The 25000-nt window shown below is 51.9% G+C and overlaps 1 protein-coding gene across 1 annotated transcript in view; it reads right to left on the reverse strand.

Moving 5' to 3' along the window:
* LOC133123645 (neuropilin-2-like) overlaps nt 1-25000 on the reverse strand; it is a 93852-nt gene that overhangs the window by 2083 nt on the left and 66769 nt on the right. Inside the window, 10 exon segments of the mRNA XM_061234122.1 lie at nt 1-270; nt 1842-1907; nt 8091-8107; nt 8896-9178; nt 11591-11626; nt 14050-14146; nt 14916-15181; nt 18886-19018; nt 19020-19048; nt 21072-21155. The exon segment at nt 1-270 is cut by the window's left edge and continues 2083 nt beyond it. Coding sequence (XP_061090106.1) covers nt 1-270; nt 1842-1907; nt 8091-8107; nt 8896-9178; nt 11591-11626; nt 14050-14146; nt 14916-15181; nt 18886-19018; nt 19020-19048; nt 21072-21155 — 1281 coding nt within the window.

Raw genomic sequence — 25000 nt, forward strand, 5'->3', positions numbered from 1 at the left:
TGACCTTGTGCTTGATGCCGTCGTACAGCTCGAAGTTGTAGTTCTCCAGGGTGGTGGAGCTTCGCGAGGAGAGGCCGTTGTAGGAGCAGGTGCAGTAGAGCAGCAGCCCGGCGCACACCGCCCCCAGCAGCACGCCCAGGGAGCTCATCACGATGATGGTCACCAGGATGGGGTCCAGCGTGTACAGCCAGGAGTTGTCCTTCTCCGACACGCGGGTCACGGGGGGGTCGGAGGACGGGACTGGCGTGCTCCACTCCAGGAAGGGCAACTCTGGGGAGGGACAGGGGAGGAGGGGGCAGGCGTGAGCGCTGGGGAGCCCGGGTAAGTGTGTGTGTGCTTTTGTGTGTTTGTGTGTATGTGTGTGCTTATGTGTATGAGTGTGTGCTTGTGTGTGATTGTGTGTGTGTGTGTGTGCTTGTGTGTGATTGTGTGTATATTTCTATGTGTGTGTGTATGCATGTGTGTGCTTTTGTGTGTTTGTGTGTATGTGTGTGCTTATGTGTATGAGTGTGTGCTTGTGTGTGATTGTGTGTGTGTGTGTGTGCTTGTGTGTGATTGTGTGTGTATTTCTATGTGTGTGTGTATGCATGTGTGTGCTTTTGTGTGTTTGTGTGTATGTGTGTGTGCTTATGTGTATGAGTGTGTGATTGTGTGTGTGTGTGTGTGTGCTTGTGTGTGATTGTGTGTGTGTGTTTCTAGGTGTGTGTGTGTGTATGCATGTGTGTGTTTCTGTCTGCGTGTGTGTCTTTAGCAGAGAACATTCAAAATGGCTGCGTGGGGCTAACAGTCCCCTGAAAACTCATAACTCTCCCACATCACTCTCAAACACAGTCCTAAACTACTATAAAATCAACACTAATTAAACGGTTTTGTGAATTGCACTAGCTCTGTCGGTCTCTGGACTAACGGAGGCGTTTCCTGCGAGGCCCGGTCAGTTGCAGGAGTTGACTTTAAGCTTTCTCTCTCCCCAAGTGCTGGGGTGACATCAGGTCGGTGGGCAGAGCCTCGTCACTTCATCCCCGGGCTAACACAGTGTTCCCGCAGCCCTGCGGTCTTAGCCAAAGCTAATAAAAACATCCCTGCCACTTGCTTAGCGCTAATATAGCCCTGGCAGCAGTAATATATATGTGTCATCAGGCGACTGGCAGCCAAGAGGAAACCGGGGGCTCTGATTATTTAATTATTTTCTTAAATAAAGAGCGATAGAGAGAGACAGAGAGAGAGAGGAAGGCGGCAATGATAGACGAAGCGATGAACAGATTCTGTTCTCGGAGGTGATTAGCTCTCTCGTCTTTCTTCCTGGGACAAAGGCGTTGGTACGCGTGTGCAGAAGGCCCTACAGTGGGCGATACGGGGGTTTATAAACCGCGCAGCGCAGATAAGGAGGGGGGGGGGGGGACCCCTGCAGAGGGGAAACAGGTCTAATGAGAGGAACAAGCCACAGTCGACGCTCATGCACGCAAGCGGGGAATTACAGAGAGTAGCACACAGACAGGGCGACGGGTAGGGCTGCACCTGCATGAGTATATGAGATACCATTCCTACTGGCTCCCCATAGTTTTTTTGACATGTAGAAAAATTTGGCCACTGTCAGCTTGAATTTGGCAGGTGTGAGTGGTCTTGTGCGCGGATTCCGTGTTTCGATTCCCACTGACCAATCGGGAGGTGGTCCCATGTATGACACTGATGACATTTCCTATGTTATCATCCGATTGGCCGTCATGGTCTGACGTCGCGAAGCGTGAGAGGGCGTCCGAGCGCACGTCCCGACCTCGTACCCCGCGAGAAACTCGCGTAACGTACGCCCGCGCTTAGTTACAGATCTCCGTTGTCGAGCTTACCTCCTACGTCTACTCTTTCTATGCTCTTGATGAGTCGCTCCTCCCCGCCGTCTACAGGCCTGGGATCTGCAGGGCAGAAGGAGACACAAAATGGAACCTGCGCTCGGAGTGACATCACAACTGTGTCATTTAGAATGCTCTCAACCGAACACTCTGATGATGATGTAACAATCACAGCTGGATGACTCCACCATAAACACTCCTCTAATGACAGACATCTGACAATAAGCAATTACTGTGGCAGGCAGGATTATTTTCACACATTGACCGGAAACAGTATGACTTCATCCTTTTCAGAGACTGAGGCGTAATCATTTTAAATGAAGGCTGGATGTCCGGAGGGGTGGAGATGTAGTTTGAGAGACGTTTTGACATGCAGTAAACAGACTAGGTTAAGATCAGGTTAACAACACTATACATATACACATAGCCAAGTTTTCACCCGAACACCTACATGGTTTCCCCCAATTTTCCACCACAAAAATGTTGACTGGGATCTTAGGGCTCCTGTATAATTATTTTACAGATAAAATGATAGTAGGGAGGAATTTGTTGCTTTCAAAAGGCTTTAAAAGTTCTCCAAAGTACTCCTTTGCATTTGGCCCTTAGAAACTTCTCTAGAAATCCCTCAGAATCCAGAGCAATTTCCACTCTTATCGTTTTTCTTTACACATAGGCCACGGATGATTGATTCTTGATAAAAATAAATGTTTACATTCATTTTCTGTATTGAAATGTTCAGGTTACACACATCGATGGGAGAGCCGGTTGCCCTGGGGCAGACAGACAGGCTGCTGCTCAAACAGGGATAAGAGAAAGGCACACAACAACTAAATTGCATTCGACAACACGGCCACAAACAGGAGAAAACAGGTTTTGTAGAAAAATATCATTTTATTATTACATTCCACACAACATATTTTCCAATAACATGAAATTGCACAAGCTAAAATATTCCTTATATTTCCATCTCTCAAACAGGCCGGGCGGAGGGCAGAGAGGAGGCTGACGGCGCTAGGCGACCGCGGTCAAAGCCCCGCTTCCGCGAAAAACGATGCAAAGTGCACGCGGCGAGAAAACCCGCCAGAAATCCCCCGGCTCCTCCGTCAATTTCACCCAGACTCAGAGAGGAAAGAGCTCTCTCCGCGCTCTCCGTCACGAGTCCCAGGCAGACAACCGCGGTACAATCGGAGAGAAAAGAGATCTGAGGCGTTCAGAGACGTCTGGGCTGTCTGTTACCGTACTGTAGGTGGTGTGTAAGCCAAGCTTCACAGCAGAGTCTGTGTTAACAAGTGTTTTACTCTTGTAATGAGACTAAAAATATCCATCTCTCAAGTAAAAAATATTGGCTCGTTTTAAGTTACTGTTTTGCTTGGCAAGTGAAATGTTCTTACCCCAGGGGCAAATCTTGCAATGAGTCAAACTATCTCACTACCTCATTGGCAACACTTTGTCTTATTTAGCTAAAAAGTAATAGACAGTAGATTTAAAGTCTAAACATAAGACTAAAATTTTGAGATTGACTTTTTATTATTCTTTTTTTGCAGTGTTCTACTTTTTCGAAAAAGACCAGACTGTAACAGAGCAGAGTTTCCAGAGAAAGAGGATGATGGCGTGGGCTGGGTCTGTTTTAAACTGTAAGACACAGAGGTTGGTGGCGGTTTGCTTGAGTCGCACACTGCGAAACAATGCCTTACTAAGCATTTTTAGTCTTTTAAGATCAAATTTTTTTCCCTCAAGTACAAAATATTAGATTATTTTTAATGAACTGTTTGCTTGACAAGTGAAATTCTGACCCCATTGGCAAATCTTCAAATGAGTCTCATTTTAGCAAAAACAGAAATAAGATTTTAAGTCAAAATAGAGGACTAAGATGCTAATAGTGACTTATTTGTATTGTGGCTCTGCGCTGCTGTGTATAGGGGGTGCGTATAGGGCCGGTCGAGTGTGTATAGGGGGTGCGTATAGGGCCGGTCGGGTGTATAAAGGGGGTGCGTATAGGGCCAGTCGAGTGCGTATAGGGGGTGCGTATAGGGCCAGTCGAGTGCGTATAGGGGGTGTGTATAGGGCCGGTCGGGTGTGTATAGGGGGTGTGTATAGGGCTGGTCGAGTGCGTATAGGGGGTGTGTATAGGGCCAGTCGAGTGTGTATAGGGGGTGTGTATAGGGCCGGTCGGGTGCGTATAGGGGGTGTGTATAGGGCCGGTCGGGTGTGTATAGGGGGTGTGTATAGGGCCAGTCGAGTGTGTATAGGGGGTGTGTATAGGGCCAGTCGAGTGCGTATAGGGGGTGCGTATAGGGCCGGTCCGGTGTGTATAGGGGGTGCGTATAGGGCCGGTCGAGTGTGTATAGGGGGTGCGTATAGGGCCGGTCGGGTGTGTATAGGGGGTGCGTATAGGGCCGGTCGGGTGTGTATAGGGGGTGCGTATAGGGCCGGTCGGGTGCGTATAGGGCCGGTCGGGTGCGTATAGGGGGTGTGTATAGGGCCGGTCGGGAGTGTATAGGGGGTGCGTATAGGGCCGGTCGGGTGCGTATAGGGCCGGTAGGATGCGTATAGGGGGTGCATATAGGGGGTGCGTATAGGGCCGGTCGGATGCGTACAGGGCTCTGCGTTTAGCCGCCAGGCCGCTAGCACGCTCACGCCGTGAGCCTCAGGGGAGCCTCTGAGCACCGTCTCTCATTAACATTCCCTTCAGGGCTGGCGGTGGACAGGGGGGCAGGGGGATAAATAAAAGCTAACAGCAGGATTAATATATGTTTCCAGGGCCATTTACTAATTAAAAATATCCAGAGCCCCGGACGAGAACGCGCGCACGGCCGCAGAACCCCCACGGCTGATTTAAAAGCACGTCGCGAGATCACGCCAAGATCTGGCCGCACACGGTCGGACTCGGAGATGAAAAGCGCGCGCGCGTTCAGAAATAGCCCTGCGTGTTGAAGCCAAAAGGCTTGGCGAGATGTTTACCCAGTTCTGTGGGAGGCGCGTATGGCGCGGCGCGCTAATTAAGGAAAAGTACGAACCTTACGCGCACACTACAGCAAAACGCCCGCGGAGGATAGACATATGTGCAGTTACTCGAGCATACTTTAGGACGTCGCAACTTCCGACAAACAAACTGACTTTAATTGATATTGCAGTTTAACGGATGACATCAAAACTGGCAAAGTTAAAATAGTTTTTCGAGGAGTGAGCAACGTTATTCAGAGTGACGTTAATTATGTTCCTCAATGATATCTCCCTCAATCTTACATTTTTATCCTGCCAGTATTGTGTCCAGATTTTGCATTCTATTTGTCAAAAAACATTCAAAAGATTTGATCGACAAAAAAAAAGGAACTTCTCAGTAGTTCCCCAACTACGTTCCTGCAAATCTAGGCCGAAACCGAATATCTATGCACTCGCCTACGACCGAGTATACGAGTTCAACACAACTGGTTTACTCAATAGCGAGCAAGTGTGCCGATTCGGACGCGGCCCTAGCCTTGTTGCGCTTCACTTGTCGCCCAGAATGCAACAGGTCATCAGTGCGAGAGGGTCTCTGCTGCCGTGTGGGGCTGGATCCATTATGAGGCGGTGATTGGCAGGGGCAGTAATGGGGTCCCTGTGTGTTGGATTACAGAGACACTCTTTTATGGAGGCGTGGGGGTATTAGGGGCAGCGGGAGGGGGAGAGGTGAGAGGGGAGGGGCAGGTAGTCTTCCTCTGCCAGAAAGGGGCTTGATGTGCTTTTGTGTTTTTAGACGTGCCACTTAAGATCCGGGCTTATCCCAGCTTTTCACAGAAAGACTGTTTCCAGTGAGGCTGCCTTTGATCCCCTATCTCTCCCCATATTCTTTTGTGAACTGGAGATTAACGGCGGAATTTCAGCCAAACTCTCCATGAGAGGGGGGGATTACCGTCAGCCACTGCCAGATTTAGGAAATAACAAGATATTGGGATTTCTGTATTGAGCTGCCCCAAACTGAAAGGGACCCCTTGATAGAACGTATGGAATTAACTTGGGGGGGCCATACAGGCCAGATTGGAACGGCACGCCGACCGACGCCTTTTAAAAAACACACCGAAACGCATTTTATTGGCTCTGGATTCTATCTCAACCTTCTGGGGTCTGGTAGTTTTTTTTTATTGTTTTTTTTTAAAGGTTGTCCTGTGAAGATTTGTGTTCTCGGTTTACATCTTACATGTAAATACGCCCTTTTTGTTAAACCGGTTTTCTTTTCTCAAAGCAAAGGATGTGAGCTTGAGCCAAGGTAGTGATGGGTCTCAGGCTACCTGGTGCAGACTGACAGCCAGAAATACAATATGTTCCAATGCTCAAAACCTCAAATGACTAGCACATCACCACAGCATAACGTTGCTCAATAAACCTATGGTTTCAATTATGTTTCAATAATAAACAGTTACACAAACAGCGAGATCCTTAACCCAGTCACCTGTTACTCATCCCTGCTCACACACAGCTCAAGCTAGGTTTTGAAACAGCTGGTAGCTGGTTCACCCGTTTAGATAAGCTCCCAGCCTGACATGGTATCACCAGCTCAAGATATGTTTCGAAACAGACAAACTACCAGCACTAGCTGGTTGACCAGCTCATACCCAGCTAGACCAGGTTTATGACCAGTTTGGTCATGCTGGTTGACCAGCTCATACCCAGCTAGACCAGCTTTATGACCAGCTTGACCACATACCTTTTCAAGCTGGTCAACCTGGATTTTACAGCAGGGATGACTACAAATTTGAAAAAAAAAAAAGAAAAAAAAAAAGCTTAAATGATATTGAATTTGGCAACAGTGATGACAACAGAGGAGGATGCAGAAAAACAACAGTTGAGCTGAAGTTAAAACGAGTGGAGAGTATGAACAAAGGATATTAAAGGCTATTCCGCTTAACAAAATCAAAATAAATATGAATTCATTTCAAAGAAAGTCAATATAAATTTGAAAATGGATCCCACAAGAAAGTGTTTAGGCGGACACAACAAGCCTAGACCAAGTTAGATACAAATTGTTTTCTAACGGCAGATTCAATAATGCTTGGTACACCCAGCCCAAACACTTTCTAATGGGTTTTAATGTCTCACAGACCTCCCAGTGCCTTTTAAATACAGGCCTGGCCGTGCTGGAAAAAAGTGCACAAATTGAACAACTACTGAATCCTCCAACATTTAACTGCGATACGTTGGACCGGAAAGTTCAATCCACCCCCACACACTGCGAGAGCTCTAAAGCTATGCAATCCATTAATTAAAGAGCCACTTCCCGCTGCAATGCGTTCATAGTAACAGATAATACAAGATGGCCTCCTAAACCAGCTCAGCACCAGCAAAAGTGTCACAAGCACGTTTGGGAAATCCCATTGATATGCTAAGACTCGTCTATTAAAACAACATCCACCTTTTTTTTACTCAACCTGACTTGCACATTCCCAATAACCGAAATTGACAACACTCAAAAAGAGAAATAAGAGAACACACACACACAAACCCCCCCCCCAAAAAATAAAATAAAACCAAAGGTACTTCTTTGAGTCTCACAAAATGGAGGAGAATGAAAGAGTCTGACACCCCAAATCCCCGCCCCCCCCCCCCGGGTTTAAGGCCAGTGGAAGGAGGAGACGCGCGTCGCGCTTCTCAGAAGAAACGAGGCTGGATAAGGCAAGGTACGAATCCTTTTTGCATATCAAAAAAAAAAAGCAAACATCTCCATCCGTGCGCGCGCGGTCACGCCCGCGTCTTCGTTTCGCAGTCCTCAGAAGCATTTCATCATCAGACAGGAGCACGGAAGTCACCCCCCGCCCGAAAAAAACACAACAACCCAGGAGCTGTTTCTCTTCTTCTTCTTCAGGAGGTGAACCCCTCTCTCAGGCAGGAGGAGGTGAGAAAGGAAACACAGATGCTCCTGTTTATCCGTCTAATTTTACTCTTCAACAAATAAATATACATTCCAAAAAAAACAAGACCAAAAAAAACCCCCCAAAAACAACACCCCTGCTGGCGTGTTCCAGGTGGTGACAGAGGAACAGGGTCGCTCGGGGGTGCCCTGCTCAGTCCTCCCAGAGCTCCCCCCCCAGTCTCACTCCGGCGTACAGAGGAATATGAACACAACCATTCCTCCCCCAGGAAAGAGGGGGTTCTCATTTTCCGGTGACTGGTTAAGCTCCGGTACTGCTCTCTCTCTCTCTCGCTCTCTCGTTCTCTCTCTCACTGTCTGTTACAGGCCTTCCGGGTGCCATGGAAACCATCGTGCCACACCTGAGTACTTCCTGTCACTGGAAAGCAGGGACAACCGTGGGGGAGTGAATCCTCGTGCCAAAACGCCTGCCCCCCCCCCACTGAAACCACACCACACCTCACACGCCCCCGGCCCCTTGTATCACTTTGTATCGCGTTCTGGAGTCACGATGCCATTAGACCTTCGGCCCGGCTGGAGATTAATGAACCACAGAGGAAGAGTCCATTTCCCAGCCTTCAATTAAGCCAAAAGTGGTGCTGGGGAGAGCAGGGGGCTAACTAGCACCCGTGTCTGTGGCTGGATGTTCTCTTCGTACACGAGGGTCAGGATATCAAAACACGAGGACGATGAAATCCTTCCCTCTTCAAGTCTCTCAAAAAATCAACAACCCCCAAAAGCATTCCAAAAAAAAAAAAAACAGAAAAAAACCTCACATCCATTTTTTACGAGGCTTCCATTTCCTTCATTCGCATTGTTCTTTAAGCACATTTTAAGTTTCTCAGATGCAGCATCCATCGCAAGAAGAAAGGCAGTCAGTCAGCAATTCTTATCCAGCGACACCCCGCCCCCCCCCCAAACCCAACCCCAACCCCCCTCCAGCAGCAAAGATCGGGGGGGGAGAAAAAAAAAAGGTAGGTGCACGCAGCGTGGTTCAGCTGTAGCTTTAACAGGACGGAGGTTCAGCTTTAACAGGGCGGAGGTTCATAGAGGGGCGGGGGTGGGGAGGGTGGTGATGGGTTGAGAGAGAGAGAGAGAGAGAGAGTCTGTTGCGGTCGTGGTGGCGGGTCACGGTCGCGGTCTAAACCCCCCCCCTCCCCTCAGCACTGGGAGCTGCGGTCCTCCTTGTCTAGCCTAATGGTGAGCATGGGCTCCACCCCGGGCGCGGGCGCGGCTCCCCCGGGGTAGTGCGTGCTCTGGTAGGTGACCGAGTGCTGGCTCTTCTTGGCGGCCAGGTGGTAGCGGTGGCAGCACAGCACCATGACCAGCGTGGCGGACGCCAGGAGGAGGAGGGCCCCTCCGCCGGCCATAACGTAATACCAGTAGGTGGGAATGGGCAGCACTGACACCGTGTCTACTGTGGGGTCGGTCACGACAGGAATCGCTCCCCCTGGTGGAGAGACACAGAAGAGTTGGCTTGCGTCGGGGAGGCATGGAGACTTTGAATTTTAATTTAGCTATGACACTTTTTTTTAATGATTTTTTTTTATTAATTCTCATTTTTTTGTTTTTTACGTTTTTTTTGTTGTTGTTTTGCATACAAAAAAATCAGACATTTGCTGCACATAGACATGCAAACAGGCATGCATGCTAGCTTCTCACTTCTCTTGGTTTTTTTGGGGTTTTTTTTGGTTAGTGCAAGCAAATTTTTGTTCTCAATTTGATTTTCAGCCACGCACGCTTGCTTGCAGTTTAAGGGGGGGAGGCAGATTTTCACGTCAAGGGCTTGGAAAATAAAAAGTGTATTTTGAGTTTATTTTTTTCCGATAGGGGGATTTGTTCTCGAGGCCGGGGATAAAATCCCAGCCTGATTCCTGAACTCATGGGTCAACCAATTCAGACTTAACTTCACTTGGTGTGAAAAAAACAGCAGCCAGGTTAAAGAAAAGAGTGCAGCATTCACACAGCAGGGATGCAGGGGTGGGGTTTACGGTCTGTGCAGCGCAAAAGAAAACCTTGATACACCGTCGAAGAGGACACAGTTTAATGAGAGGATGTCAGCCCTCCGGCGTCTCGGTTTCCCCCGGAAGAGAAGGGGGATTCCATGCAGAGCATCGTGTTACATGAGCCCGACTCGGGCTGAGGTTGACGGGGGGTGTGAATCAGCAACACCAGGTCACTGCCCGTGTTCGGTGGAGAATGCACAGCAGAGGGGACGTGACTCCAGATAACGGCGAGGTTATACCGCGCAGTTCCTCGCCGCGGGGATAGGGGGCGCCGTCTGTAAGCGCGTGATCTCGAACCCGGCCGTTCCCCCGGCGACGATCGCGGCTCACGCGAACGTTTTCACCGCCAGCCTCCTCCCGCTCCAAGCCAAACTTCTCCATGGCAACCCATCCCCAACCCGACAGCGCTCCACGCGGATCAGTGCGCCCATTCCCCTTTTCCCAAGAGTACGACACGGAACGCCACGAAACACAACCGTTTCCCCCCGCTCCACGTTCCCAAGAGCACGACACAGAATGCCAGAAAATGCACCCGTTAAAAACAAAACAAAAACAGAAAAACCTACAAATCTAAATCTGCTCCTGATCTACTCCAGATGCACGCGGCGGTCGACGCGTTCGGATAAAAAGCCCCCCGTCTTCAGCGGGAATCCTTTCGCAGATCGGGCTGCGCGCTCGGCTTAAGAGCGTAAACACTGGGCCCTGGCACCAGCTCCGCATTCTCTTCCAGTGGAGTAAGCAGCGAAGCTGAATTCTGGGGAAGGGTTGAGCGATGGCACACAGGACGGGCCGGGCAATTACGGCTCGGAACGTTCCGGATACCTGCGACACCCCGCCCCGTTAATTAGGTGCAGCCTGACGTGGGCCCCTCGGACTCTGAGGCCGATCGCACTTTCCCCCCGGAGATGGACGGGAGGGTGGCAGCTGTAAATTAGTTTTTTTTTCTGATACACCTACACCTCGAAAAAAAAACAAAAAAAAAAAACCTACGCACATGCTCAGAATCTTTTCTCTGACTGCTGGGGGGAAATGAAATAAGAAAAACATAAAAGGGGGGGAAAAAATAAAATCTTTTTTTAAATCCCTGAAAGACATCACACTCCATATCCTGCTCCCTTCGTGATTATTTCATTAACATCGTTCTGACCTTTAAAGGAGACCAACAGCACTTGGGGAGAGAGGGGGGGGGCTGGAATGTGGCTGATGTCATGCATGCAGGGGTGCATGCTGGGAACGTCAGACGAAGCCAGAATATCAAGGACGGCGGCTGTCATTTGTTGACCAAGGCAGCATCAATCGATCAGCGAGTTCTCACAGAGATGAGTGCGCCGAAGCTGGAAGTGGTGCTACTCAGACCTGGGTTCAGATAGTATTTCTTTTAGATTCAAATACTTGTCTGCGCTCTATTGATCTTGCCCGGTGCATCTGAGTGGTGCAGGAGGAGCAGATGGGCAGAGGGATCATTTAATTGGTTCTAATACACCAGGCATGCATAGTCAAATGCAGAAAACGTATTGTAAAAAATTAAATGATTGTCACAAATGTAAACCCCGCCAAACCTGCTCCTCCTTGCAGGCTCAGATGCACCAGGCAAGATCAGTAGAGCGCAGAAAAGTGTTTGAATCCAAAACAGACAGTACAGGAGGCCAGGTGTGGGGGTGCTGGGCAGGTAAGCGGGGCGGGGGGGGAGGGGGGGGTACAGCGCGACGGCGTACAGCTCCACCGCAGAGTCACGCACGGCGGGAAAACGGCCCGGGGCCCCGTCTGACACCGCAGCCACCCCCCGAACCCCGAGCGGGATGCAGCGGCGTTCCCGCAGGAAGCGGTACGGAACGGAACGAGGAGCGCACACTCACCGGTCATGTCCGGGGGGAACACCGCCGGGAAGGGCTCTGGGAAGAAAGAGAGGCAAACAACTCTTTCAGAAAAGCAGGTAAAAAAATAAAAAATAAACAACAGCAACAACAATACAGCAAGCCTGCGGGTCGGTAATTTACCGACGTCCAGGGTGAATTCTAGTACAGAGGCAATCGATAGCGGCGAATAATTCATCCTTGCTCGGAAATAAATACCTTTCTGACTGTGTATCAACACGGCCACCGGGCAAGGTAGAGGGAAGAATTGTGCCAAAATGATTCAAACGCACTTGTGCGAGTCTGACTGCTGAAGCAATCGGCCGCTCACTCAAGCAGCGAGTTATCGGGTAATACGGCATTAATGCAGGAGGACCGCGTACGGTCCTGAACATCACGAGCGGGAGAACGATGAGCGCCCAGGCACTCTGGTATCAGCGGACGGGAACGGACTTCAGAGGCGATCCGTCGCGAGCTTTGACGTCCGTCAAAGTACACGCCACGACCTCGGGGTACGGCCGTGGTTAGGGCGAGAACCGGCAACCCGAGTATGCTACCCCGCTGTTAGCGCGCTAAGAGGTTATTCAAGGGCAGAGCAGTCTCTGGCGTATAAACAATAACGATTTTCAGGCGTTCGTATCTCGCCTGCCTGGCTGCTTATTTCTACACGCTGCGCTCACGTTTATTTCGGTAGGTGTCTGAGAATGTGTTTATTTCCGGTAGGTCTCTGCAAATTTGTTTGCCATTATATTTCTGAGGGTGTAGGGGATCAAGGCGGTTGTCGGAAGACACAACATTTTGTATGTATTCTCAGACGGCCTCAAGGTGAAAGAACACAAAAATATGCGCTTGGAATATTGTTAGCTGAACATTCTCACGCTGATGTCACAATCACTACTGGTCATTGAGAGCAACGGAGTTCTAGAACACTCCACACTTCATGCCCTTCACCTGAATTAGCACATACCGTACGTAGCATCAAAGACACTGCCTGCTACACCCATTTACTGACGGTACATTTCCTGGTTAGTGCGTAGTGCCATAAATTAACGGCTTCTTCGCATATTTGCTTGATTATTCAAAAGGATAAATGACAATATAAGTGCAAGGGACTCATTTCATCCCTTCAAATGGATTTAAATTCACAGTTTTGGAGTACTTCATCTTTCACTTCTGTCTTGTTGCCATTGTCTGCCTCATTTCACAGTTCATTTACTCTTTTACTTTGTGATTTTCTCAGAATGGTCTTCCAGGCTGCTGGCTCAGTACGGTTGAATTGCCGTGTTTTTTTTTTTCTTCTGTTAATCACAACCCTGCACGGGATTCCCGCAAAAGTTTTCTGACTTTCCCGAAATCTGAGCGGCCGCTTCAAAGAGCAATAATTACACCTCCTCGGCACCCGGCGCGCCGAACGTCCGAACCGAAGACTGGGAAAGCCCCGCTCTGCGTCAGCGCGCCCGCAACAGCTGCCTCCTGCGGCTAAACCCGCGGCAGAGCCGCGTTGCGTTTGGCGTTCCAGACTCCAGCAAGCGGAGTGCGGTGATTTACAGCTGTTCATCCCGAGCCAGGCCCGGGCGCGGAGGCTGAGAGATGAGAGAATTCTTATTTAGAATGTTCGGAATGTAGAGACAATTAAGAAGAACACGGCGGGGCCGGGAGTTCTCTGGCAGCAGGGTTCCGGAGCGCTGAGCCTGCTCAACTGTATTAATTGATAAGACCATTCCCAGCAGGCGTTGGCGCGCGGGGGTGACAGGCTGAGGGAGTGTGTGCCGGGGGTTTTGGGGGCAGCGACGGGGGGGACCGGGGGAAAGCCAGCAGCACGGTGCCACGCGGGCGCCCTGCGCCACATCGCGGGCGATACGCACCGCCAACGCCGGCTGGGTTTTTTTTGGACAAAGAGGGCAACAGAAAGAAAAAAAAAAGAAGAGGGGAGAAACGAGGTCTGCGGAGAGCGGCGCCGAAAGCGGCCCGCTCAATCTGTCTGCTCTGCATTATCGCGAAAAAATACAACCAGCAAAAAAAGCCCATGCAGCACTGAGCTCTTTAAGACTTTAAAGCCCGTTCTGTTTAAATAATAAGCACGCCTCTCACACAGGCTGGGAAAAGAGGCTGTCAAGTAATTCCCTCAGACGAGCTCGGAAGGCTCTGTTTACAAATAAGGAAGGAGAGGGAGAGAAATCTAATGAAACATAGATTAGAATCGCAGCCCACGGGACATCCGCGGCCTAGTTTCCCTTTTTTTTTTTTTTTGGTGAACGAAAAACATTAAGAGCTTCTTTCGTCTCCTTGTTTTGTTTCTTTTTTATTTTTTTATTTTCTGTTTTGGTAATTTGGCCTTTGAAAGGCGGGGTGTGAACGTCTCGCCGGCTGTGTGTGTGATGCTCGGGGGGGGGTTGAGGTGGGCGGGGGGGCACGGGGGGGGGGGGGGGGCTTTGAGAAGGCTTCCAGATGTGGAGACTTACTCGTGCATTCCTCCAGCGGCGTGCTGGAGCTCATGTGAATGTTGTCCATCCAGATGTGGCCTCGGCTGCCATGGTCGAAGAAGCCTTCCATGACGACCTGTCGGGGGGCGGAGAGGAAGAGGAAGAGGAAGATGAAGATGAGCGAGGAAGGTGGAAACACACCCCCCTGGTCCCAGACTACAATCGATCCCATCTGCTCCCGTTTGCACGGGCCACAGCCACAACATATTTTAATTCACACAATTGGCTCTTTATGGCTGCCCGCCTGATTTAAGGCCTTGTTTATGACTCCATCCCTGCGCTGCTGTGGCCCTGTTACGACGGGGGTGGCGTTGAGAGAGTGACTTATGCACTGTCACGGCCGTGGAATGTGTTTTCGGTTAACAGCGACTCAGCGACACACACACACACACATCCCTTCTGGACAGATCCCGGGAAAGCCGACGTATATCATCCAGTATTTCATCGGGAAAAATCCCGTTAATTTTAACGACCCATAATTCATTTTTGCTAATGGATGATTCGGGTCTTTGCAGGCGGGAGTGCAATCCGCCCCACCTGCAGAGTGTTGTGGTATTTCTCCGAAAAACAGATACTAAGCATCGGTAATGAGAACACAGCTCTGTCTCCGTGTGAGTAAAAGGCGCTATCCTGCCTTTCCCTCTGCCTAATGAAAAAGCCTGAGCGGACCCGCAGCCAGCCCTGAAGAAGCGTTTCTCTATTTCCCCTGGACGAGAGGCGTAAACAGCGTTAGCCCCGTCACCGTGGGCCGCTAGCACAAATAGAATCTTCACTTAGCGCGTTAGCACGTTAGCGACGACCGCAACCGGGTCGGGGGGGGGCCTCCTGTTGCCATGGGGACATACCTGGAACTCCTTTGGCGAGCGGGGCAGGATGGTGCGGCCCTCCTGCCAGACGGGGCCCTGGTCCCCCGTGAGGGCCCAGAGCAGGGTCTCCTCCCGGTCGGTGTCTCGGAGCAGGATTCGGAGTGTGCCCGCGCCCTCGCCCCGGAGCTGGTAGTAGAAGAGCAGGCAGATGGGCCCGGTCTCCGGCTCCACCTCGGGGCTCACCAGCCGCGCCCGGTGCCTCTCCGTCTTGGGGCTGGCCTCGATGTACAGGTAGTTCCCGAAATCTGTACACACACAACGACAGCGCCGGCGTCAAGGCGACATCGCTTCCTCCTGAGGGACCCGTGAGTCTGAATTCGTCAATATTATAGAGTGGCTGTCAACGTTCCTCACGGACGTGTTCGCTAAATAGGGCTATCGGCCACGCGCTGAATACAAGGATTCACTCCGCGTCGCCAACGTGAGCTGAAATGGTCCCTACGGGCCGTTTGTAACGACACGACATTGATTTAATCACCCTCCTCTGCGCTTATGAGAGAACGATCTCCCCGCTAATCTGATTCTTTGTGTTGTGTTGGAGCGTGTTCAGGTAAACATGGTTGTGTGTTTGGTTGTGCCGTGTTAAGACTACGTTCAGTAAAACATGGTTGTGTGTTCAGTATTTATTTTATTGTCTTCAGTGGCACACGGCTTTGTGTTCAGGGCTATGTTGGACAATTTTCCTTACATTTTTTCTTTAACCAGAGCAGGTCGATCGAGAAGTTAGCTGTTTCTTTTTTTTCAAGGATGCCCTCCGAGAAAATGCCAGAGAGAACAGTTGCAAGTGGGAACGTGAGTAGAGAGTACAGGGGTAAAGCCCCTGGAGCAGTTTTGGGGTCAAGGGCCGCGCTCCAAGGGCCCAGTCTTTCCCGTCGCTCCTCTGGAGCTCAGGAGAAGATAACGTCCTCTCCTCTGCTTACGTTCAAACCGTCTGGCCCCAAGCCTGCGTGTGTGAGGCCACACGTACGGTCTGGTCATCGCACCGTCATGCCATGCAGCCCCGCACTGCGCACAATGGGACTGCGTGGTGAGCCAACCGTCACCGCGGCGACGGAAAGCACGTTGTCAATCATCAGGCTTGCTGGAGGCTCCCATTCCACATAGCTCAGGTAATTCCACACGCCAAAGTCTATTTATAAGGCACCCTCAGTTCACTGCTTCTTCAGCAGAAAGACAACAACCAAGCAAGCCTGCAACTCGCGCTATTCAAGTACCTGAATAAATGATTAATAAACGTTTTGTCATCTCTTCCAACAAATAAGGGTAAACCCCCCCCCCCCCCACTTCTAGAAGACAACAGTAATCGTTATCTGCGTCGGCTGGGAATAGCGCTTTGCTGTTATAAGCCGTCTATTCCATTGTCATCGTTATCTTTGCCATTTCAAGGCTGGGAAAAGTACAATTAAATGAAAAGATGGCTTTTGGAAGTGCTTCCGCAGCAGGCAAACGGCTGAGAAACTTTCGGAGTGATCCGATAGCTGAGCTTGGCAGCAGAGATTATTGCCTCTATCCCTGACACGCTCTGATCGGTTGGGTGAGTCGCCGCGGATCTCCCACCTTTCTGGGCGAGAATAAACGCGCTGAATAGCTGACAGCTAGCGCGCGGCTGTAACCACGGCCTGCTAAATCTTTAATCGGGCCACGTTAAAGAAAAAAACCCAAAAAACAAACAAAAAGTAACGGGAAATTTTCAGCGATGTTTCCAGATAACAACGCCTTCATCCCGACGAAATAAATCACATCTTTTATTGATGCGCAAAGACTTTTTTTTTCCCCCCCTTCTTCTTTTTGATCCAGGAAGTGTACAAAGGGAAATTAATAATAATTTCTTCAAGGAGACTTTAAGTGCACGGAACTCTACTTAGCATACAGTGAGCTGCCTCCGAGGTAAGTACGGAGCTCCCATCTCCCGTTGGGAGTATTGGTCTCTGCTGAAATCCTCTCTGCTGAAGTTAATTAGAGTTACTGTGCATTAACCCCCCTCCCCCCTCCCCCCACCCCACCCCGCTCCCCCCCACCCCATTTCAGCTTGGCCAGGGAGCCGAGCTTCTTCTCACAGAGGAACAGGGTAATCCAGCCAATTTACTTGGCCCACTGTCAGCGTTTGGGGGGTTACACGACTCCCAAAACAAAGTCTGCCGGGGAACGACTCATTCACCATCGCTGCGGTTACGATCCAGCGCAAAACCCGCCACAGAATCATGTGGCCCACGCCATTTCTGGGGTGAGTTCGGGGGTCGATTCATGAGTCAGCTCTGACTGAATTACTGGTAGGGAGGTGGACAGTATATCGCCAAGTTTCAAAACAAAAAAAAAAACTAGATGATTGCACAAGCAGGGCCCTGTTATTTTGTGAATGCGGTTTGGAGTGGTGACAAAAACACTGTTACCTAAAATGGAGGAGGAACATATTGCTTGTTTGTGTGGAAGACCAGGTCCAAACAAACTGTAGCCATATCCAATTTGCACTTTATCATTTTATCATTCAAAGATTCAGGAAAAAACAAATTACTGACTGAACCTAGACCTACTGTATCTCCACACACGTCTGTATGAACACAGTGTACACTCAGAATAAAATGGTTCCAAAGGGAACCCCGTGATTCCATAGAAGTACCCTATCTAGTTCAAGGGTTCTTTGTCAGGCAAAATGGTTATCTGTATGGGAGCTTTCACACTTCACACCAATGATAAAACTGAAAAATGGTTCCTCTACGGAGACAAGGCAAAGAACCCTTTTTCTCTGAGAGTGTGTGTTCAGGTGTTCAGGTGGTTGTGTGCGCTCAAACTTTCAGAGATTCGAGGTAAAGAGTGAGAAACACTGCACTGCACCGTGCTGCACTTGTCTGTCCCGGGAGAAACGTAGAACAGACAGAGACCTTTCCCGCAACTCGTACGGATTTCTCTTTAAGCCGAAACATATGGAAAAACAGACTTGGCTCCTCCTTTAATCCGTTTGTGAACGGAGGGAGGAGAGGAGGAGGAGGAGGAGGAGGAAGACAGGAGAAGAGGAGAAAAGAAGGGAGGGACACGGGGAGGGACACGGCGAGACGGTCTCTTCTCATTACGGCAAAGGCCAGCGAGTTGTAGCCTGACTGTTACATGGATAGTGAAGGGTGGGGGGTGAGTGATTACCCAGAGTTCCAAGGGAGGTGAATAAGGGGTTCCGGGGGGGGGGGGCCTTGACAGGAGCCCTGCTTCCAACGAGGAATTACGGCAGTAATTATTCTAGAGTGAAAGGAAGAGAAAGGGAGCGTGTGTGTCTGTGTGTGTGTGTGTGTGTGTGTGCGCGAGTGTGCCTCCGTTGGGCGATGTGGAAGGAGACAACTGACTCAACTCGCAGCCTATTTTGCCATGACCTGACATGTAGCAGTATATTGAAATAATCACTCAAAACAGGGGTCTGCAAACCACGGCCCTGGAGAGCCACAAGCTGGGCTGTTTTTCGTTTCCATCGTAAAATCAGCACCCGATTCAGACCCATGGAAACCAGCTGAGGCGAGTCAACTGTGTAATTAACTGTTCTGACTGATTAATCAAGTGCAACAACAACCAGCAGAACCCGTGGCTCCCCAGGGCTAGGGTTGCAGGGCCCTGACTCAACAGTAGGCCTATAGCCTAGTGGCTAAGGGGCAGTAGGCCTGTAGCCTAGTGGCTAAGGGGCAGTAGGCCTGTAGCCTAGTGGCTAAGGAGCTTGACTGGGACCTGGAATGTTTATGGTAGGTGGTTTAAGCCCAAGTGTAGCCACAATAAGATCTGTGCCACTATTGGGTTCTTGGGAAAAGCCCTTAACCCCACATTGCTCCAGTGGGGGGGGATTGTCCCCTGCTGAGTCTAATCAGCTGTCAGTCGCTTTTGGATGAAGATCGTTACCTGAATAACGGTAATGTAGTTTAACAGTAGACCCCATGCCCAGCGGTCCCTCGGTCAGGACGAGGCCGTTACTCACCCTCAGAGCCCAGCGAGAGGTCCTGGCTGGGGCCGGAGCCCGGGGAGGAGCCCCCGCTGTGGAGGGACCAGTTGAGGTCGGCGGAGGGGTCGTGGTTCCAGCCGCACAGGCTGTGCTCGAAGTCACACAGGCCCGCTCAGCGAGGAGGGGGGCGTGGCTGGGGCTGGCGGGGGGAGAGAGGACAGGAACACGCATCAGCCTCACCACTCCCGAGCGTCGAGCTCCCTCTTCTCATACTGCGCACCTTCTCAGCAGATCTCTGCCACTATCTGACCTGGAGGGGTTGAGGGGGGGATGCTGTGCTAAACGTGCCGAATGTGGGGTCGTGCTAACGTGCTAAACGCAAGGGTGTGCTAACGTGCTAAGCACGGGGTATGCTAACACGCTAAGCGCACGGGTGTGCTACCCTGCTAAGCGCCGGGAATGCTAACGTGCTAAACGCAGGGGCGTGCTAACGTGCTAACCGTGAGGGTGAGCTAACGTGCTAAACACAGGGGCGTGCTGAGGGTGCCCGGGCCCAGTCCCCTTGGTAGCTGCATTCCTAACCTGGGACCCTGTGCTGCAGATGGGGGGGGGGGGGGGGGGGGGGTGAGGGAGGGGGGCATTAGCATGCGCAGCCACTCCCCCACACTGAGGGCTGTCACCCAGCTGGCTCCCGCTGTCAGATGCTGAGAGATTAGAGAGAGGAAGCAGCCTCATCTGCATGGATCCTCGCACGCCCCTCATCCAAGGTCCCAGATCAGCTATCGATCCACTGCCAGGGAGGCGGGGAGGCGGGGGGCTCTGGCTGTGTACTGCGGATTATGCTAACGCTAATGGCGTCTTCTGGCTTTCGCTTACGTGCCATTTTCTCTCTCTCTCTCTCTCTCTCTCTCTCTCTCTCACTCTCACTCTCTCTCTCTCTCTCTCTCTCTCTCTCTTGTTTGCCGATAGCTCTCCCCGGAGTTGAACACCGCGATCCGCGACTCCAGAAGTTACCGACGCGCGCTGACATTTGAAAGAAATTAAATCTTTTTTCCCCGCATCTAGCATTAGCCGGCGGGGAGGGGTGCAATTTCTTTCAAACCTAATTGGTGGGGGGGGGGGGGGGAGGGGGGTGCACACAGAGGACGGAGCTCGCCGAAATACTGAGCCACCGACACCCCCCTCATCCCCTCATCGCTCAGCGTCGAGTCGGGACAGGTATTGATCAGTCAGAGTGGCATCAATCCCCACCTCCCTCCCTCCCTCCCCGAGCGAGAAGCGCTAACTATGCAGGGCGGGTTATCCATCCCTCTGACGAATGACAGGCAAGAGGCAGCCCGCCGTCCCGTCCGATACCCGCCCCCCCCTGTCCCCTTCGCCCCTCGAGCCAACGTGCTAACACACACACACACACACACACACACTCTCACTCTCACACACACACACACACACACACACACTCTCACACGCACACACACACACACTCTCACTCTCACACACACACACACACACTCTCACACGCACACACACACACACATACTCTCTCACACGCAACACACACACACTCTCACACGCACACACACACACAGACACACTCTCTCACATGCACACACACACACACTCACACGAACACACAGACACACTCTCTCACACACACACACTCTCACACCGCACACACACACACAGACACACTCTCTCACATGCACACACACACACACACACACACATACACACACACACACACACACACATCCCCGAATGAGTACATGCACTTCCACATTAGCATACGCTGAACATTACACATACTGGTATGCACAAAATGAAGGAAAAAAACATGAGAAGTACTTATTTACTTAGTACATGTTTCCTGAGAAGTACATGTTGATAAAAAAAATTCCTAACTAAATCCTGAAAAAGAAACTGTTCCCTGGTGATAGCCGTCCGAGAACTGGGTCAAACACGTATTTGTTTTGGATTCAAATACTTTTCTCTGCTCAATTGATCTTGCCTGGTGCAACCGAGCCATCCAGGAGGACCAGAAGGCAGGGTGTGTGAGCGCCTCACAGGTTCCAATACACCAGAGAAGCCCAATAGTAAAGCGTAGGAAAGTGTTTGAATCCAAAACGGTGACGTATTTGACCCCCGGGTCTGATGCCTGCAACCTGACGATCAAACCTGGCACTGTTGCTAGGCGTCACAGTCAGAGGGCGGGGCTTACTCACTTTGCTCCGCCTTCTGGGCGGTGCTCTCCGCCTGTCGGGACAGGGTGGGCGTGGGCGTCACCATGGCAGCGACGGAGGTGGTTTCTGCGGAGGAAAGGCAAGCGGAGGGTTAACGCGGCAGGCGAACACGCGTGTCCGTGTCCGTGTCCGTGTCCGTGGGTGAACACGCGCGCTTCCCACAGCTCTGAGCTGCGCGTAACACTGATGAGGGCTCCAGACTCTGAGTCCCGAGCCATCCAGCCCGGCCCCCGGGCCTGTCCGCCTGCTTCTGCAATCACGCACTGCGTGCCCGGGACTGTCTGTCCCTCTCACCGATCAGCTCTGCTGCGCTTTGCACGAGGCAGGAGCCCATGATTAGAATAAAACAGCACATGTTTAGGATGTGAGGAGAGAGAAATGGTCCCCCATTCCCTCACAGGCCCCCTCTGATACAACACACACACACACACATATACACACACACACACACACATATATACACACACACACACACATATACACACACACACACACACACGCACACACACACACAAATATATGTACACACCACGCACACATGCACACACAAATATGCACAAGCACACTCACACACACACACACACACTCACACTCACACTCACACTCACACTCACACACACTCACACACTCACACACACACCACAGCCGGAAAACTACTCAGAGCGCACGGTACTCAGCGAACAGTTTCAAAAATGCTTGCCAAGTATCCAAAAAAACAGGAGGGAAACAGTGTTATTGGAAACAGACGGACGGACAGACACTCTGGGGGACGCAGTAAAGGAACGGGGGAACTCTGAAGTCCAGGTGGCACGTGGGACAGTCCCTCCGAAAGCCGCCACCTCAATCACACACAAGCCCCCACCGCCCCCCGCCCCCCTTCTCCCAAAGCCTGAAACCCAAACCCAAAAACTGCCAACTCCCAATCCCGCTGTTCCAGCCCATAAACTTCAGACCAAAGTCGCGTTCCCGCTCCCATTCCGTCTGTGCCGCCGCCGCGGGGTCACATGACCCACTTTCCCGTAAAAACCGGAGCGTGCGGCGGCCGTCCCGGCGGATGAAAGCGCTCGTTAGCGGAGGCGGCTACGTCGCTCGGAGCGAGAGGGAAATGAGACACACGTGCCACATTTTACAGATTCCTTTCAAAGTCGTCGTCGTTGTTGTTGCTGTTGTTGTTGTTGCTGTGTTTTGTTCCCCAAAAAAAGCAGACGGGCCTATCCCGTCCCAGAGTGCTGAGGGGTGAAACACCGTGCGGCAATCAGGGGAAAAACCCGGAATGTTCTTTGTCCATCTCCATTCCCCCCGCGGCCGTGGAGACATACTGTACAAACGCCTACTGGAGATAACATACGGAATAAGCCAGAAACACTTACAAGCCGTCAGCATAGTTAGCGTCATTATTCCACGGTTTTCGACCTAATTGCCAGAAATGTGCAGGGGGGGAGAGGATGGCTCCTCACAGGGACATGAAACGAAGAAATATATGAATGTCCATAAATCTGCACATGAAAGACAGTCCCCAGCTGGTAATATTTCTGACATTGAAGCATATTAATACCGTGCCCTTTGCTCAGGCAATTAAGCCCCTAGTAGGGTCCTGTGGCACTACGGGGCGAGAAACCCGCTAACGGAACCCCCCAGTCCGCCGTCAGGCCTGTTCCCCTGTCCTTCTCCTCTTCTCACCTTCCTCTTCCTCCCTCTGTCACCCTCCCTCCCTCTCCCTCTCCCTCCCTCCCTCCCTCTCTCGCTCTCTCTCTCTCTCTCGCCCTCCCTTGGCACAATTAGCCGCGGCTGGTCACCGTCCCCACGAAGAGCCGCATTACGATTCAGGCACTCTCCCTGGAAAGGTCAGCTCCCGTCGCAGAGTAAACACCCTGACCTTTCACTGGCACCGGGATCGGAGAGGAGAGGAGAGGAGGGGAGGGGAGGGGAGAGGGGGACCAGGGAACAGAGGGAGAGGAGAGGAGAGGAGGGGAGGGGAGAGGAGATGAGGGAAGGGGAGAGGGGGACCAGGGAACAGAGGGAGAGGAGAGGAGAGGAGAGGAGAGGAGAGGAGGGGAGGGGAGGGGAGAGGAGGGGAGGGGAGAGGGGGACCAGGGAACAGAGGGAGAGGAGGGGAGAGGAGAGGAGAGGGGGACCAGGGAACAGAGGGAGAGGAGGGGAGAGGAGAGGAGAGGAGAGGGGGACCAGGGAACAGAGGGAGAGGAGGGGAGGGGAGGGGAGGGGAGGGGAGAGGAGAGGAGAGGAAAGGAGAGGAGAGGAGGGGAGGGGAGGGGAGGGGAGGGGAGGGGAGAGGGGGACCAGGGAACAGAGGGAGAGGAGAGGAGGGGAGGGGAGAGGGGGACCGGGGGAACAGAGGGAGAGGAGGGGAGAGGGAGAACAGAGGGAGAGGAGAGGAGAGGATGGGATGGGAGAGGGGGACCGGGGTAACAGAGGGAGAGGAGAGGAGAGGAGGGGAGAGGGGAACCGGGGGAACAGAAGGAGAGGAGGGGACAGGAGAGGAGAGGAGGGGAGAGGAGAGGGGGACCGGGGGAAAAGAGGGAGAGGAGAGGAGAGGGGGAACAGAGGGAGGGGAGAGGAGAGGAGGGGATGGGAGAGGGGGACCGGGGTAACAGAGGGAGAGGAGAGGAGAGGGGGAGCAGGGGAACAGAGGGAGAGGCACCGTGCCTGGTTTAGGTAGCTCCGACTTTCCCACCGGGAGCCGGAGGGGGAAAAGGTCCTCGTAAGGAATGCATGGGAACTCCCGGGAACGCCATCGTTTCCTGAGCCGGAGCGCCGCTCTGGCTTCCTGCGCTCCGGAGTTTGGGTACGGAGTGAGTGGAAACCTGCGGAGACCCTGGGGTCCTGTTCGGAGAGCGATTACTTCCAACTGTAATGACTCAAAAAGCCCTGACTGCAGGGAACGATGAGAGCGCGGTATCATAGCGCAGCTCAGGGCTGTTCACCGGGCGAACGAAAGTCACGATGACTTGCACCCTCGCGCCTCACCGCGTCTCGGACTGGCTGGACCCAGACCTCGCTCTCTCTCTCTTTCCCCCTGGGGGGGGGGGGGGGCTCCCTGTCTTTCCCCCCCCCCCCTCGGGAAATGAGAATCTGCACCGCAAGCACAAACCTGCACCGCAGTGCTAGCGCGCCGATTGGAAACACATGCTCCTCTCTCAGGTCATAAACCCCCCCCCAGCTGCCAGGGCTGTTACTCCGCGTTCCTGCGACACTCAGCCCAGCAAACAGCCCCCCCCCCCTCCCCCCCACTCTCTCCCCGCCCAAACGCCCCCCTCCCCTTCTGTCCCTCCGTTCTGCTACCACTCAACCCCAATCTCTCTGCTGCACTGGAGGCTGGCCACATCTGCCTCCAAACCCACTGACGCAGCGTTTCTCAGATAGGGGGGGAGAGGGAGAAAAAAAAAAACTTCAATTATGTAGAAAGCCTTTCTGTAAATCTCTCTCTCTGGCAGGGGTGCTACATCTCTGTATGTCTGGCAGCCGAAGCTGGGAAGCAGGGGATTCTGGGAAAATAAGCACCTTTTTTTCTCCTCTCCGTCCAAAGCTCCAGAGGACGGAGGGAAGAAAGACACGGGCTCAGGAGATCGAGAATGTTCCTACTGATGTCTGTTTACCACTCGTAATGATACCCCACACACACAAACACACGCGTACACACGTACATATACACACACACGCGTACACACGTACATACACACACACACACACACACACACGTACACACACGTACACACACACACACACGCGTACACGCGTACACGTACATACACACACACACACACACATACACACGTACACACGTACATACACACACACACACACACATACACACGTACATATATACACACATGCATACACACGTACATACACACACACATGCATACACACGTACATACACACACACATGCATA

The sequence above is a fragment of the Conger conger genome, chromosome 3, assembly GCF_963514075.1.
Source record: "Conger conger chromosome 3, fConCon1.1, whole genome shotgun sequence".
Taxonomy (NCBI): Eukaryota; Metazoa; Chordata; class Actinopteri; order Anguilliformes; family Congridae; genus Conger; species Conger conger.